Below are 16,523 nucleotides of genomic sequence, written 5' to 3'. Positions count from 1 at the left end.
CTGTATGTTCCTATCTACGTATTTTGGGGTTTCATGGTGCTTTTTACCTTTTGTGGAGGAGTTCCAAAAATCTTGCCATGTTTGGTCTATATATGTTTGTGCGAAGCTTATTGCTTCTGTAGAGCTATAGTTAAGCTTGATAGAGTTTTGATCTCCTAGTTTAGTTTTTGCAACTTTGTCTGCTGTTTCGTTGCCAGAGATTCCAATGTGCGACGGTATCCACATGAGCTCGACTAATTGATGTGCTGTGGTGATATGGTCGATTAATTGGCATGCTCTGTCGAGGAATTGTTCCCTAGATTGGTCATTGATCAATGACATCATATATGGTTCTTTCTACTGATTGGAAATGTGATCGAAGCATCAACAATATTGGATTTTGAAAGTCTTCGACTCATCTTTTGTACGCCTGAATATATATTCAAGTCCAGGTTTGATTTGACATCTTTCAGTATTTTTTACGTTATAGCAGATAAAGATTAGTTTGGTTCGTTTTCAAGCGGTATTAAAGGCGTATATGTGGTGTTACCTTAAGTAAGACTTCTATAGTTGTCGTTCTTATCATCGGTAACACATGATTAAGAGAGAGTTTCGTAGTTAGTATTTGGTAGTTAGTAATTGGTAGTTAGTAATTGGTAGTTTGTAAAGACGGTCAGTGTATCAAAGGATGATTTGAGATGCCCTTATATAACTTGAACAAAATCTTTTCCTTTGCATTCGCGTTCATAATATTAACATTACAGTTGGCTTTTATAAGCTTTATAACGTTTTTAATTTTTTCATTTTGCATTAATTTTAATTTTGTTTAATTCTTTTGACTTTAAACTGTCTATAACCAGAATTTCTGTATCAGTTAGAGCTGAGCCATGCTTTATCATCTTGTTTGACCAGTATACAGGTAGTCAAATTATAGGGAATGTTAAAGAAAGTACAATGACCGTGAACTATATTCTGTTAATTAAGTGATTAATGAAAGTAAATTTTTTAATTAGTTCTTTTTGGGAGTCAAAACCTTTAAATTTATGATTCTATAGTTTTCGTGTAAATGACACCTTGATCCTCGTACTGATAAGTACCCAAGTAGCATTGTGTTCACTAATCGTTAATACAATAGTTTTAACATCTGTCGCTATAATCCTTGTTCAGCTGCTGATGCGTCAAGAAGAGGGCCCTTTATCACGTTACACAGGTTATAGATCGTTCGAAGCCAGAAGGTATCACGGTACCAATTGTTTATCCATAGACCTCAATGCTAATGATTTGTGAAATAAATATACTTTCTATCCTACCTCAGCATGACTGTCACACACTGTCATAGAGAACAGTGTCAGACTGTCAATTTGACAAGGATTAAACCAAGTGCACCCTTCCACTTAAGAGAAATAACTCTGCTGGAAAAAGACAAGGGTATGAGTTATCTAATCACAACAGTCACATTTTCAGCCATGTGTACCACATTTTGAAAAAAATCATTAAAAATACAAAATATGATCTAGATATGAATTAACATAATCTAACATGTTGTCAAGAGGCGCTACATTTTTAAGCCTGACAGAAACTACAACTCTTAAATAATGCAACAATCACATCTATTGTTGTTGTTTATTCCTTGAATACAATGTTCCATTCACCTTAAGCTCCATCCACCTGGGCTAGTTCAACTGGCTTAGTTATACCAGAAACAATATGTCATATTATAGTAGCCCTTAAAGATTACATGTTATAAACTTGTATGTATTTAATCCATTCTAAAAATATGTATGCTTGCTTTGTTGTGTTTTAAACTAAAGCAATACCTATTGCAGGCGGTTTTTCTGACAAATAAGATGGTGTCATTCAAGATAATGTTAATGATGTTTTTTCTGTCTGTTTTACAATGAAAAGTGCTGTATTGTTTCTGAAAAGATATCATGGAATAGTTCCTTTGGTAGAAGCAGAACCAAATTATACACACAAAACCCATGTATAAATGATTATGTCTATGCGATTTAATGAAAATATGCTGGCATGATTGCGTGAAGATATATCGCCATAGTGATATGGTGTGTGTGAACATAGTCTTCTCGCTTTTTATTACCTATCCAAGCATATATATATAAATATAAATATATATATCTATATATATATATATATATATATATATATATATATATATATATATATATATATATATATATATATATATATATATATATAGATATATATTCTGTATGTCTGTCTGAAATTTAGTCCCCTTTGTTTAGATTCTAAATTAAACCATGCCATTATGGATAGTGTTTGTATGAAATAATGGATGATATGTTTGTGAGATTAAATTTTGTTTGAAAACTATCAGCTGGCACAAGACGCATTGTATAGTGTATGGGGTACTGGATGGTATAAATGGTGTGATAAATAGTACATTTTGTCGTATGATGAATAGTAGGTTGATGAAATTTCATCTTCACTTACACTCTAAACTAACGCAAGTCGGTTTGGATTGAATGTGTATTAAGTGTTGAATGGTAGATACGATGTGTGAGAGCATGTTTTATTTGCTTTCAGCTCTTTCTCTTGCACTTTAAGCTAATACAATATGTTTTTGGATAGTGTATGGGGAGAATAGATGGTATAGATGATGTACTTGTACGGAGTGTTGGATGCTATATGAGGTGTGTAAGAGTATATCTTGTTTGTCCCATTAAAACTCCGTTTGTCTCTACAAAAAACCCTTTGTCCCTATAAAATTCATTGAATCTACCTACCTACAGTAACGCATATTTAGGTCAGCCACTTGCAGCACTTTTACTCAGCAGCCGCCCGATTGAGGTCAGCCACATGCAACACTGTTGCCATTTTCTTCCCAGTGTCCAGTATTGTGATGTCATTGAGGCTAGAACTTTTGTGACTATATATATATATATATATATATATATATATATATATATATATATATATATGCATGGATTTTCCCGTAGGATTTACCGCAAGTTGTAGCTATAAATAAATATTACATTTTTCCATTTTATTTAAAACAAATTATGGTTAAAAATATATGTTAGATTTTTCCGAAGAGTTTACCACAAGATGAGGCTATAAATATATACTAGTGTTTTACCATTTCTCACTTGCCTAGAAAAAGATATACTCTTCACCCTGTTTTAATTGTTTGTTTATGTGTATGCGTAGGCCTATGTTTATGTATTTTGACCCCATACACCCATGAACTTATACACCCTTGACACCTATACTGTTCCACCATGTTCAATTCCCCCTTGAGACTATACAGACCCGCCATGTTCAATCCCTATTTGAGGCTAGACAGACCCGCCATGTTAAATTCACATGTTACCTTAGACAGGTCCTATGTAATTTCCCTATTGACATAGATAGTCCCAACCCATGTTCAATTCCCCTATTGCCCTAGACAGGCCCTATATAATACCCCTATTGCCCTAGACAATCCCAACATATGTTAAATTCTCATATTGCCCTCTATAGTCCCATTGCCCTAGAACATCCCCATGTACTAATGACGCTCTAACCACTTAGGTCACTGAAACGGTTTAATCGTGGGGTATAAATAATTTTAGTTACCTACCTTCAACTCGTCTAGCTTCGCCTGATGCAAAAGCAAGTCTCTGGTCGTAAATACGCAGTTGGTTCAAAGCTGTGCTGCATTCAAAGGTGGGTTACTCGTAAAATACCTGCAATGCATTAATAAGAGCAAAGTATGAACGAATGTTTTTCTCATCTGTCTCATTGCCAGATTCAAAATTCCATTTTGATCTGCCAGCAAGGACGATCATACAGAATGTCTCTCTGATATCATTTAAAAATCTTCAGATAATAGGAGCATGAAAATGACCACTGCAAACATTGTTAGAAAAAGCTGTATAAACGAAGAAATGATTTCCGTTTCGTAATTTGCAATTTGGCAGACGGAAAAGATCTTTCAGTAGCAACTGATCTTGCTTGATTTTACTGGCACTTTTAACATGTTATTGGCAATAAATCTGGATATTAGCTATTTTATTTTGAGTTTGAAACACGTTTATTTTACACAAATAGCACAAAATATACTAAATTATTTTGAATAGACACATTTTTGTGACTCCATTCCAGTAGCACTAAGACGGTAAGTTCTTTAATTACATTTTATCATGTAATCTCGCTACTTGTTTCGCATATTCCTTTACTTAGAAAGAGAACTTTCAACGATCAGTGTAATCAAGTTGAGGCTAATAGACTTAAATCGCCCTCCTCACTGGATGATACTGCCCATTGAATTGTGTGGTAGTTGAGGCTAATAGATTTAAATCGCCCTCCTCACTGGATGATACTGCCCATTGAATTGTGTGGTAGTTGAGGCTAATAGATTTAAATCGCCCTCCTCACTGGATGATACTGCCCATTGAATTGTGTGGTAGTTGAAGCTAATAGACTTAAATCGCCCTCCTCACTGGATGATACTGCCCATTGAATTGTGTGGTAGTTGAGGCTAATAGATTTAAATCGCCCTCCTCACTGGATGATACTGCCCATTGAATTGTGTGGTAGACCACGAAATGATATTGATCATTCCTCAGTACGCCATCTTTGGATTGCGTCGTATGACGACGGAATTATATTACTTATTCCTTAATACGTCATCTTTGGATTGCGTCGTATGACGACGGAATTATATCACTTATTCCTCAGTACGTCATCTTTGGATTGCGTCGTATGACGACGGAATTATATTACTTATTCCTCAGTACGTCATCTTTGGATTGCGTCGTATGACGACGGAATTATATCAGTTATTCCTCAGTACGTCAACTTTGGATTGCGTCGTATGACGACGGAATTATATTACTTGTTCCTCAGTACGTCATCTTTGGATTGCGTCGTATGACGACGGAATTATATTACTTATTCCTCAGTACGTCATCTTTGGATTGCGTCGTATGACGACGGAATTATATCACTTATTCCTCAGTACGTCAACTTTGGATTGCGTCGTATGACGACGGAATTATATCACTTATTCCTCAGTACGTCATCTTTGGATTGCGTCGTATGACGACGGAATTATATTACTTATTCCTCAGTACGTCATCTTTGGATTGCGTCGTATGACGACGGAATTATATTACTTATTCCTCAGTAACGGATGATTTTGCCTGAAAATAAATAACTATAAAAGTGTTCTTTTGAAATTTTAACACTTTCTGTCAGTCTTCTCAAGGCAATCAATCTTTCTTTTTGGCATTGAACGAAACAGGCGAATACAAATCTAACTTTTGTTTAAGGTATTGAGCTTGAGAATTTCATCCCATACTTTTGGATGTCCTGAGCTTGAGAATTTCATCCCATACTTTTGGATGTCCTGAGCTTGATAGTTTCATCCCATACTTTTGGATGTCCTGAGCTTGAGAATTTCATCCCATACTTTTGGATGTCCTGAGCTTGAGAATTTCATCCCATACTTTTGGATGTCCTGAGCTTGAGAATTTCATCCCATACTTTTGGATGTCCTGAGCTTGAGAATTTCATCCCATACTTTTGGATGTCCTGAGCTTGAGAATTTCATCCCATACTTTTGGATGTCCTGAGCTTGAGAATTTCATCCCATACTTTTGGATGTCCTGAGCTTGATAATTTCATCCCAGAGTTTTTTTTTTGTTGATGTTTTGGTTCATTTCTACACAGGAGGTATCTTTATCCAAACAATGAGACAACTAATAAATCTTAAAATCTTACAACTCGCAGGGATTTTACTAAATGCATGTTCTAAAGCAATTTGTTGATAGTCTCGTTTGCTGTAAAACTACACAAAATAGTATTCATAAATTATTTATCGATATTCCAGAGATAGTTGATGTTCTTACATTATTTCAAATACTATTAATTTCCATACACTAGGTCTCACCACAAATATCCTGTTAGTAGTAATGGTGAATAATTCATCTTTGTTGTAATTGGACTTTACATATACCTTTCCATATGTATTTATATATCCATGTAATTTGGCAATGCATATTTTACATTTTGGAAGAAACGTAAAGGGATAGTAGCCATTTCTACACATTAAAGGGACTTTACATTACAAACATTACGTTTGGTTAGTTTTGGTGTATTAAGACACATTAAAACAAGTGGCTTTGTATAGTGCCAAGGTAATTGGTGTAAAATGTCAAGCCCAAAGACACACCACAGTAACGCAGTCTTTGTCTGATTCGATTGTGGGGCTCGCATTCACACCATTCAGGTCGCAAATCCGGCACGCAAACCACTGAGCCACAGCAGCTCCCGATATACAGATAGAAGAAATGTTTTGCCATGTAAGAGTTATATATGCTGTTTGCAAATTTAGTGCACTTTATTTAATTGGTGTGAACTTTAGATACTCAACCGTCTGCTACCGCGCGCAGTGAACATGAATTTATATTAGTTCAGTGATGACTTCTAATATTCAGATAAGATTTTTAAAAGTTTTTCGTCGCAAGAACCCTTGGAACCTACCAGAGTAAGTAAAACTTCTTCATCAATGAGCCAAACTCTTAGCTAGAATAACGTCAATTATGACTGTTTATGTGATACATTCCATGTCTGTTCTTTGATAAAAGGGCCATAGAGGATAAGTCCTGATAGGATAAAGATTATATATGTAATATACAATCATTGTAAGCGTGATTAATCTTACATTTGAGTCCTCAATGCAAATATTATATTATACTTATCAGATTAATATATAGGTACTGTTTGAGACACACGGTCGTACATTCTGGTCATGTCATGCATTTTGAATAAACGCACTGAAATAGTCTTTACTTTTGCCGCATCGAACCTTTTCTTTCCCTACGCATATAGGTTTTCTAGTTATAGGACATCGTTGGTTTCTTACTGCCAAACGCTTCTGCAGTCTAAAAATATATATTTCTTGCCAGTTTGCTTCACACGAAAAGGAAAAAATATCTGTCCTTCCTTACAAATTTTTAAAATTTTTTAATCTACTTTTTCACTTTTATTGATTACCTATGTAAAATAAAGTGGACACCAAGGTTATTATGGCAAAATGTTCAAGCCTTAGCAGTCGCCTCTTCACACTCTATGCCTCTGTCCTTATCCAATTAGTGTGCGTAATTCCTCTCATTTCACACGTCATCATCAACCACGAAATTGTATCAGTAATGCTTCATTTATTTAGACAATCCTGCTTAATCGATGAAATGGAGAGAGAAACACGGTGTAACGAGAATGGGCAAGGACAATATTAACAACCAATTGAATAATCAGTGGTAATTTATTGAACATAATATGATATTGATACAGAGAACAGCAGGATGAAATACAGTAGTGATGATATCAGTTTCTCATTGGCGTGTTGATTTGGCACATGCTTCAATTATTGACCCTTAAATAAGAAAGCAGTTTAATTTTGGTGTAGAGGGTCGGGGCTCTTTGAAACAATTTTTGAATGCCTTCAAATACTTTTGGGGAAGCATTACTTTAATCCACTATTTGAAAGAAATTAAAGACTACTCGTATGGTTTTATCAAACTTGTCGACCAGACGTACTTGATTTAAATTCACGGATTAGAGTATGGTCAATGATTAAAGTATTTGCATGTATTGACTACGTCCTTAATGGGAGATGTAACACTATTTGATGGAGATGATAATTACGATGGAACGAGTTGTATGTAGTATCACTTAAGTGTTTATAGAAAAATAATAAATGGAAGAAGGGGATATACGCGAGTGCAAGTGAATAAAGTTGGGAAATGCAGCAACAAGTATCCTAAAAAGACAATGAAGAAATGTCAAAAATCCAGGTCTTATAAAGGACATACAATGAACCCACAAAAGCCTGTATATAAAGGACTTCGGCAAGATAAGATAAACCTGTCTTAGAATTATATTTGTACGATATTACCAAATAAGACAATCAGCTAATATCGTACCCTACTAAGAAACTAATTAATTTTATTTCTCTGAATTTTCATGGAGATTTACTGAACAGAGACGAATTTTACTGACATCCAATACTTATTGGGCTCAGACTCTTGGCTTTTGCGTTGGTTGAAAAACCAAACTTGTGAAAGTGTGCCGGTTCTGCAAATGTCACTTACAAACGCATTCCAGTTGTTTCAATCAACAACAATTATTTCCAGAAAATGCGGCATAAGCTATTCTCCGTTTTGGAGATGCTGTGTCCAAGCTAGTCTTGGTGTGTTAAATATGTTGTGTCCAAGTTAGTCTTGGTGTGTTAAATATGTTGTGTCCAAGCTAGTCTTGGAGCATTTGCGATTACGACTAATGTATTGGAACAATGACCGAAGTAGATAAGGACCATAGATCAGTGTAGTGATACCTTAAAATGTTCAAACATCTGTCATAAACATTTCCCTATATGATCAGGTGTCTTTGAAATATAGAGGTGTAGACTAAGGCATATTTTGCTTTAGTATTCAAAATCAATTACAAACTATCAGGCACAGATGTTGTTTGTAAAGTCCGATGACAATATGTATTGCTATTATCTAGATGTAGTGTTAGAGGTTGTCAAAGAATGGATGAAAGTTGATAAATCCAAGCAAAATCATCAAAGAAAGTGTAAAATAGAAATTATCAGTAAATGTAAGTGATAATTCAGAGGATATTTGTGCACTTCATTGTGTAAAAGAAAAAGAGGCACAATACCGGATGTACACATCTCGTTGGGAAGTTTTACCTTTTCTTCAGATTTGCTCTACATAATTATAAATCGGCGATTATTTGAAGGTGCACATAGACACACGGATACGGGTACTTATTGGGAATTATGCTTATTATATCCTGATCTATTTTCAGTGTTGTCAACGGAACCTGCGGAAACACCTGGTTTAGTGTTTGATGATTCTCCCGTGGATGTTACATTCGTATCCGGAGAGACGGCACGGCTTCCATGTTTAGTGCACCACAAGGGCGATCACAAAGTAAGTACCTTAGGCTAATTTTCAACATACGAGTATGAAATCAAACACAACAACCGAGTCAAAACATTTTCTTTTCTGATAGGTTTTTAAATAACTTTTTGTTTTGTCTCTTTATGAGAAAAAAAAGCTAAATATATATTGATCAGCAAGTAATGAAAACAGGCTTATGATTGTGTGAGATATATAACTAGCGACCATCTACGAAAACCTCATCTGTCTGTGTGGAACGTCAATTCGATTAAATCTGATGAGAGACAGCATATGAAATATAAAGGCAAGACTTTAGAGGGAGTGGGAGATGGCAAACTGGAATAATCGAGATTAAGCTTGAGAGATATATGGTTAACAGGAAAGATCATTGGTTGATTTGGTGAAATCATATAGTGAGCTAATGAGATCGTGTAATGAACAAGGGATGTCATTTAGAGAAATGGAGGAATCGTAGAGTGAGCTGAAGAAATTGCATGTTGAGCTGGACAGGTCATATGCTGAGCTGATGATATCATAAAATGAGCTGATGATATCATACAATGAGCTGATGATATCATAAAATGGGCTGATGATATACAATCGGCTGATGATATCATAAAATGAGCTGATGATATCATACAATCAGCTGATGATATCATAAAATGAGCTGATGATATCATACAATGAGCTGATGATATCATAAAAATGAGCTGATGATATCATTAAATGAGCTGATGATATCATTAAATGAGCTGATGATATCATACAATCAACTGATGATATCATACAAATGAGCTGATGAGATCATACAATGAGGGATGATATCATATAATGAGCTGATGATATCATAAAATGAGCTGACGTCATTTAGTGAAATGGAGGAATCGTAGGGTGATCTGATGAGGTCAAAATTCCAGCTGATGAGATCATAAAATTATTTGTAGAAGTCATTTAGCAAGCAGGGGATATCATAGCTAGAGAGAGCGAGCAGGAAAGAACAAGCTGAAAAAATCGAGAGAGAGAGAGAGAGAGAGAGAGAGCGAGGGCGAGGGGGGGGGTAATATATCACAAGTGGAAGAGGACAAGAACGAAATGAAAACAATAACTGAAAGAAAAGGAGCTTTATCAGTGATTTGCAAGTCAAATAGGAAAGCGAACTGAAATACAGTAAATTAGAAAAAGCATGAAAATTAACTACAAAGTGTTGTTTAATATTATTAAATATCGTTTTAACTGAGCTACTTAGCTTTATATGGTAAGGCATATATTTATAAAGTTCAAATGACATATTTGACCTCTTATAGATATGTGTCCTTTTGAGAATAACAATTTGGTTTGTAGGTACATAAGTGTGTGAGCATGCTGCGGACTACTTTGCTCAACTTAGGGGATGGGGGAGGTATAGTCAGTATTACAAATATTATTGCAAGTATTATTGCAGATGTACCTTATCAGGACATGTGTACCTCCATTCCCCGTCATGTCTACAAGTTTGAAAGAAAACAATACAAAAATGTCACAATTTCACACATCCCTCTTAAGGGCAAAATATTAATAACAACATTATCTAGTGTAAGTCATCGATTTGAGAAAAAGAAGAAGACGAAGAAAGAAAGTCGCACAACTTCTTTACTCCCGTCAAGACATAGTGCGAACCATACACAAACGGTTAGCTTGACATGGGGTGCCCCGAGTGGCCGAGTGGTCTAAAGCGCTCTCCGTCACGGATCACTGCCATCTCACCTCTGCGTGGGTTCGAGATTCGGGCTCGGCCATTGTGGATATGTGAGAAATCTTGCCGGTAGCTTCTCGTGGGTCGGTGGTTCTTTCCGGGTTTTTTCCAGGTTCTTCCTCCACCATTAATACTGGCCATCATATATAGCCTATCTTGAGCTGAAAAATGGCGTCAAACCCTATACCAACAGTAACAAAAACAAAAGCTTGACATGGACTGTCTCTCAGTACATACATGCATATAACTATGTACAGTACATACATGCATATAACTATGTACCGTTTCAAATTCTGAGAATCTAAATCCCGATAACATAACACCATTCATGCGTATCAGTATGAATCCACACGGTAATTACTATGAGTGGAAATGTCTTGCCCCATTGTTTGCAAAAGGGGCTTTTCAATTTTGTCCAGTACGTTTGCAGGTCTCTAGTCAGACCCGAAAGACTGATGGCACAATTACACAACAACTACTTGACTAACGGAATTTACCAAATATTTGCTTATTTTGTACATCTATGACCTGGTTACATTTCAATACTCATTAATTAAATCTTTAAATATCCTGTGTACTAGCTTTTTTCCTACCTTTGAAGACATTTTGTTTCAGGGTACACCTTATTTAGGTATTTGAGATGTCGTGTCATGTTGTATCCATACTTTGATGACCTATTCTGAAACCATTCGAATTATTTTAGTTTTATATAGGCAGAGATAATTGCACAGATTTATTATACCATGAAAACCTTATATAACCTGTTGTTTTATTTTGTTTGTTTGTGCGTGCGTGCGTGCGTGCGCGCGCGCGCGCGCGTGTGTGTGTGTGTGTGTGTGTGTGTGTGTTTCTTTATAAGATGAATACCACTCATGGGGGCGCACCAAAAAGAAGGCACAATAGGGTTAGGGCAGATATTCAGTGTGTGACACTTGTACAAGATCGGTCTGGAGAAAAAGAATAAATAAATAAATGTAAATAAATAACATTTTAGAGGCAACATCTTTGGGTCACTGCCAAATGAAAAAGTACGGGGATTATAACATCTAGACAGCCAAAGTATACGCGAAGAGAACACCATGATTTAACACGTTATTTTCGAATGGACTTAGTAAACAGTTTTACGATTTTCTTCAAATACTGCATTCAGTTGGACACAAATGAGAAAATAACTAAACTTCGAAAATAATAAAACCTTTCAATGCGCGATCAAAATCGTAATTTTTGCACACACTATTTCAATGTGCGGTAAAGAAATAACTCGCAAATGTAATAGTGTTTGCAGAATGCCGAACATTTTATTAATACAGTTATTCTAAATTGCTGAGAAGAATAGGTAGAACATTTACGGTCTGACCCGAATGATATGAATATTGGAAAATAGTGACACAGTATTTCTCCTTCATAGCACGCTAGTATGTGGCTAACAGGACAGAAAAAACCCTCTCAATCACGTCTTAATTTAATTGAATTTTATCTCAAAGGCAATTTATTTTATGTCTAATTCGACATGTTCAAAACAATTTCATAAAGTCTAAACTTATTTGGAACCATATAGCCAGGATTGTACTGAAGTGCCTTAAATCAGTCGATTTCGATTAAATTCCTTTATAAATTTCGAACCATTTGGAGTTCCATATTTCGGGAATTTTGTGAACGATTCTGTAAATAGCATCTTCTCAGTCCTCCCGAAGGGAGCACAAAGTCTCTTCTGACATGTTAGCGATAGAGACTAATGCTTTGGGATTTGAATTTAACATTCCTTCTCGGGTTTTAATTTGTTTTAAAAAAATGTAAGTCAATAAATCAAGGTTACACAAGAACAATCGATAAATCTACTATAAGATTTGTGGAAATATATAAAATCTGCTGAAACTATTTTACTTTCTTTCGTGCTTCATCATTTTTAATGTAAAATAATGAAAACTGCAAATCGATGTTGTTGCTGCCCCGACTGCAAAATACCGCTTTTGTTGAATTTACTTTACCATGTGCTTTATAAATTAAAACGGGCTTCATAAGGAGTTACAAGGAAATTTGCGCTTAATGATAACTCTGAACACACACACACACACACACGCGCGCGCGCGCGCAAACACATTGGACAGACTCATGTTGATTTTACAAGAGAAAAAGAGCAATTATTTGATAGGTGTTGCTCAGCCACGAAGGTTTGTCAAGACTGCGATAACCTCAAACAACTCATACTAATCGAAGCGTTGAAGAAATGCGTCCACAGTAACATTAATATCTATGTTAATCAGCAGACGGTCGAAACTTTAGAAAATGCTTCTGGTACAGCTGACGATTATTCCTTGTCTCAAAAGGTTATTTTGTTAGTAAATCTTCCACTCAGCAGTTAATTAGTAAATTCGGTCTCATAATAGTACATCTTAATCTCAACTGCAATAGCTTTTAGAAATCAAGTTTTTGACCAGACTGTTCAGAAATCCCTCTCTCCCTACGTGTCCCTATTGCAAGAACAAAGGGTACGTTATTTCTGATTTTTACAGACTGAAAACTAAGGAGCAGAACCAAGGCATATCTATTCCAAATTCTCATATTCTAAGAGGTCAAGGTTACGGTCATGTATTGAATGCAATATTTTTTTTGGTCAAACAAACCCCAGTCTGATTTTATTATGAGAGAATTATGAACCATTCATGTAGAAAGGTTCTGTAAAATTTAAGGGACACAGGAGCTTCTCAGTTTTTAAATATCAAGTACTTTGCCTTTTACTAAGAAATCTTCTTCCAATGAAAGTGTTCTTATTCAGGAGGTAGAGTGCGGCTTTGTTAATGTTCGTCTCAACTGTGTAAATTTTCCATCAGACTTAGTCTTAGGACCCGTGACAGTCAGAATAGTAAGTCTTTATCCGTCGATGGTATTCATTTATTACTAGGCAATGACAAAACTGGAGATAAGGATGTGGTTAATCCACTTGTAACTGGCAAGCCATGTTTGGATCAGAACGTCGATCATATTGAAAAAGAAATCCCTGATTTATGCCCAATTTGTGCAGTTACTAGAGCTATGGCATGAAAGCTCTTGAGAATGATCTTTATCAGAAAATTATTTCTTTTGCTGACCCATTCGTATGCCAGCAATTTGATGAGGTCACTTTTACTACTGGTATGGATCAGTCAAAAGGTACTGATCACAGTCTCCTTTTATTAGTCATTCTCTTTATTCTAATCAGGGTGACACACGACAATCACTTGTCGTCGAAATGGAACAAGATCCTGATATCTCCTGTTTATTTGAGAGGGCTTTTGGCTAAACGGAAGTGTTATAAGTACCTATTGGTTCTTCTTAATAAAACTGGGGTCCTCATGAGAAAATGGAGACCACCTGAGATACCCGTTGGTGCCGAGTGGTCAGTGAGCTATTAAATAGATGTTTCTAAGTGGTATAGACAGCAAATTCTCCTTTGACGAGAGTTCAGGTTAGAGAAAGATCCGTCGGAGGTGTGAAGCACATAAATTGGTCCATTGAGAGAGTAAAAGAAACCGGGCCTCTCGGGACGGTAAATTACATGCGTGAAAAATCATGTCATACGTATTGCTATTTTGTGCATTCATGACAATTTACGATTATATTTTAATTTCTAAACCGTACATTTTAAAATTCATGCCGTGGATCATTTGCTAAAGGCAGAGTTCCTAATTCGTAAACTCCTGCAAGAACAAAGGTTTGTTCTCAAAGGATGTGAGGGCGCAGCTGAATGATTGCAGTGATATAAAATCCGACCTGCCATGTGAACTGAATAGATACTAGCGAAATAAGTCGGACATATGAAAGTATATCAGGAATGTGATCATTTACATCTGGAAGAAAGGTAATTCATTCAATTTAAAACGGCGAAGTAAAATTAAGATAAAATATCAGACTCGGGCTTCCTTCTCTACACAAATTTACAGAAGGCTTTACTTCAATATAAACGAAGATGACAAATCAACGAAATTTAAACTAAAAATCATCTAGTGTCCAAACAAGGTCCTGAAATATAAATTCAGCTGATTGTATTAGCAAAGGATAGTAGTCAATACCAATAAGTAATCAGTGATCATGTATGGATGCTGGAAACATAATAGGAATTGGGTCTGATATGGACGTAAGACATGGAATAGTAACTGGGCCTGGAATGTATGTACGTTGAAAATCAAAAAGTAACTTGGTCTGGGAAATATGGACGATGGAAAGAATATAGTAAGTGGGCCTGGAATGTATGGACGTTGGAAATAGAATACTACCTCGGCTTGGAATACGTGGATGTTGGAAATAGAATATTAAGTGGGCCTGGAATGCATGGATAAAGGAAATAGAACAAAATGTGAGCCTGGAATATATGGACGTTCGAAATAATTTAGCCTTAAGTCATACAATGTACGGACGTTGGAAATATAATATTATCTGGTCCTGGAATAGTTGGACGTTGGGAACAGGATAGTAAGTAGGCCTGGACTAATTGGAAATATAATATTAACTGGGCCTTGAATAATTGGACGTTGGGAACAGGATAGTAAGTAGGCCTTGAATAATTGGAAATATAATATTATCTAGTCCTGGAATAATTATACGTTGGGAACAGGATAGTAAGTAGGTCTGGAATAATTGGAAATATAATATTAACTAGGCCTGTAATAATTGGACGTTGGGAACTGGATAGTAAATAGGCCTGGACTAATTGGAAATATAATGATAACTGGGATTGAAATATAAAGAAGTTGGAAATATAATATTAACTGGGCCTGGAATACACGGACTTTGGAAACAGAATTGTAAATGGGCCTGGAATATATGGACGTGGGAAACAGCATGCAAAATATCGTCAGAAATCGGAATTTGTATCACGTTAATTCGTGCTGATTGATTTGAAATGCCGAAAATTTGTTACCATCAGCAGTGATTTAAATTCCATCAACTCAGATGAAGAGAATTTGTCCATTAATTACATCTTGGATCACTTACAATATATTTCGTGTCAGGTACCATTCATGTTATAATTTCACCTGAATATAAACCTTTGTTACTAGGCACTTGCATGATAAATAAAATGTCATTCGACCACTTCATTCATATCTTGATCATAGTGTGACATCATAGTGTGACATCATAGTGTGACATTATAGTGTGACATAATAGTGTGACATCATAGTGTGACATCCCTGCAAACAACGTACCACTGTATCATTAAACCTTCATGAGCACTTACAACTTGACATAGCGTCGGGGATCTGTCATAAAACGCACGTGCAATGTAATGCGAATGCAAAAAAGGATAAGTCTGATCATGTATAATGTATAAAGAGAATAGCAAAGGTTTTGTTACCTAAACTTAGTTGATGCTCTGATTGAAATTCTTCTTCTTCTTCTTCTTCTTCTTCTTCTTTGTAGTAGTAGTAATAGTAGTACGTACGTACGCATGTATGTATGTATGTATGTATGTATGTATGTATGTATGTATGTATGTAAAAAAGAAAAAGCATTGATGTCAGACAACAAAAACTCTCCAGCTTGGCATTTAATTATTTCATAAATCATATTGACTTCCGTGTGCAATCAATATAACATTTCGCAAGTCTAGCGAGTGAGTTGCTCACCTCCAACCTTTTCCCATCCTGTTTTGGCGATTAATGTATGGTTGTATGGATCAGAGCATGGTCGTGTGGATCAGAGCATGGTCGTGTGGGTCAGAGTATGGTCGTGTGGATCAGGGCATGGTCGTCTCGATCAGGGCATGGTCGTGTGGATCAGAGCATGGTCATGTGGATCAGAGCATGGTCGTGTGGATCAGAGTGGATTCAGTTAGATAATAGGTGCTGTTACTCGAGCCATGGATTCGATTCTGAAGATTGAAACAACTTGTGACTCTAATG

General features: G+C 35.9%; 1 protein-coding gene across 3 annotated transcripts in view; it reads left to right on the top strand.

The window, feature by feature from the left end:
* The window catches only part of LOC149800854 (lachesin-like), a 175,029-nt gene that overhangs the window by 133,236 nt on the left and 25,270 nt on the right, over nucleotides 1-16,523 (top strand). For all 3 annotated transcript variants that reach the window (XM_089954226.1, XM_089954224.1, XM_089954225.1), the window contains exon 2: nucleotides 8,818-8,942. In XM_089954226.1, the coding sequence (XP_089810352.1) occupies nucleotides 8,818-8,942 (125 nt within the window). The remainder of the gene's footprint in view (nucleotides 1-8,817; nucleotides 8,943-16,523) is intronic.

This window comes from Sinohyriopsis cumingii, chromosome 4 (assembly GCF_028554795.1).
Source record: "Sinohyriopsis cumingii isolate HCF-2022 chromosome 4, ASM2855479v2, whole genome shotgun sequence".
In the NCBI taxonomy this organism is placed as follows: Eukaryota; Metazoa; Mollusca; class Bivalvia; order Unionida; family Unionidae; genus Sinohyriopsis; species Sinohyriopsis cumingii.
Note: the sequence above shows the minus strand (reverse complement) of the source record. Positions and strands in the feature narration are given on the sequence as shown.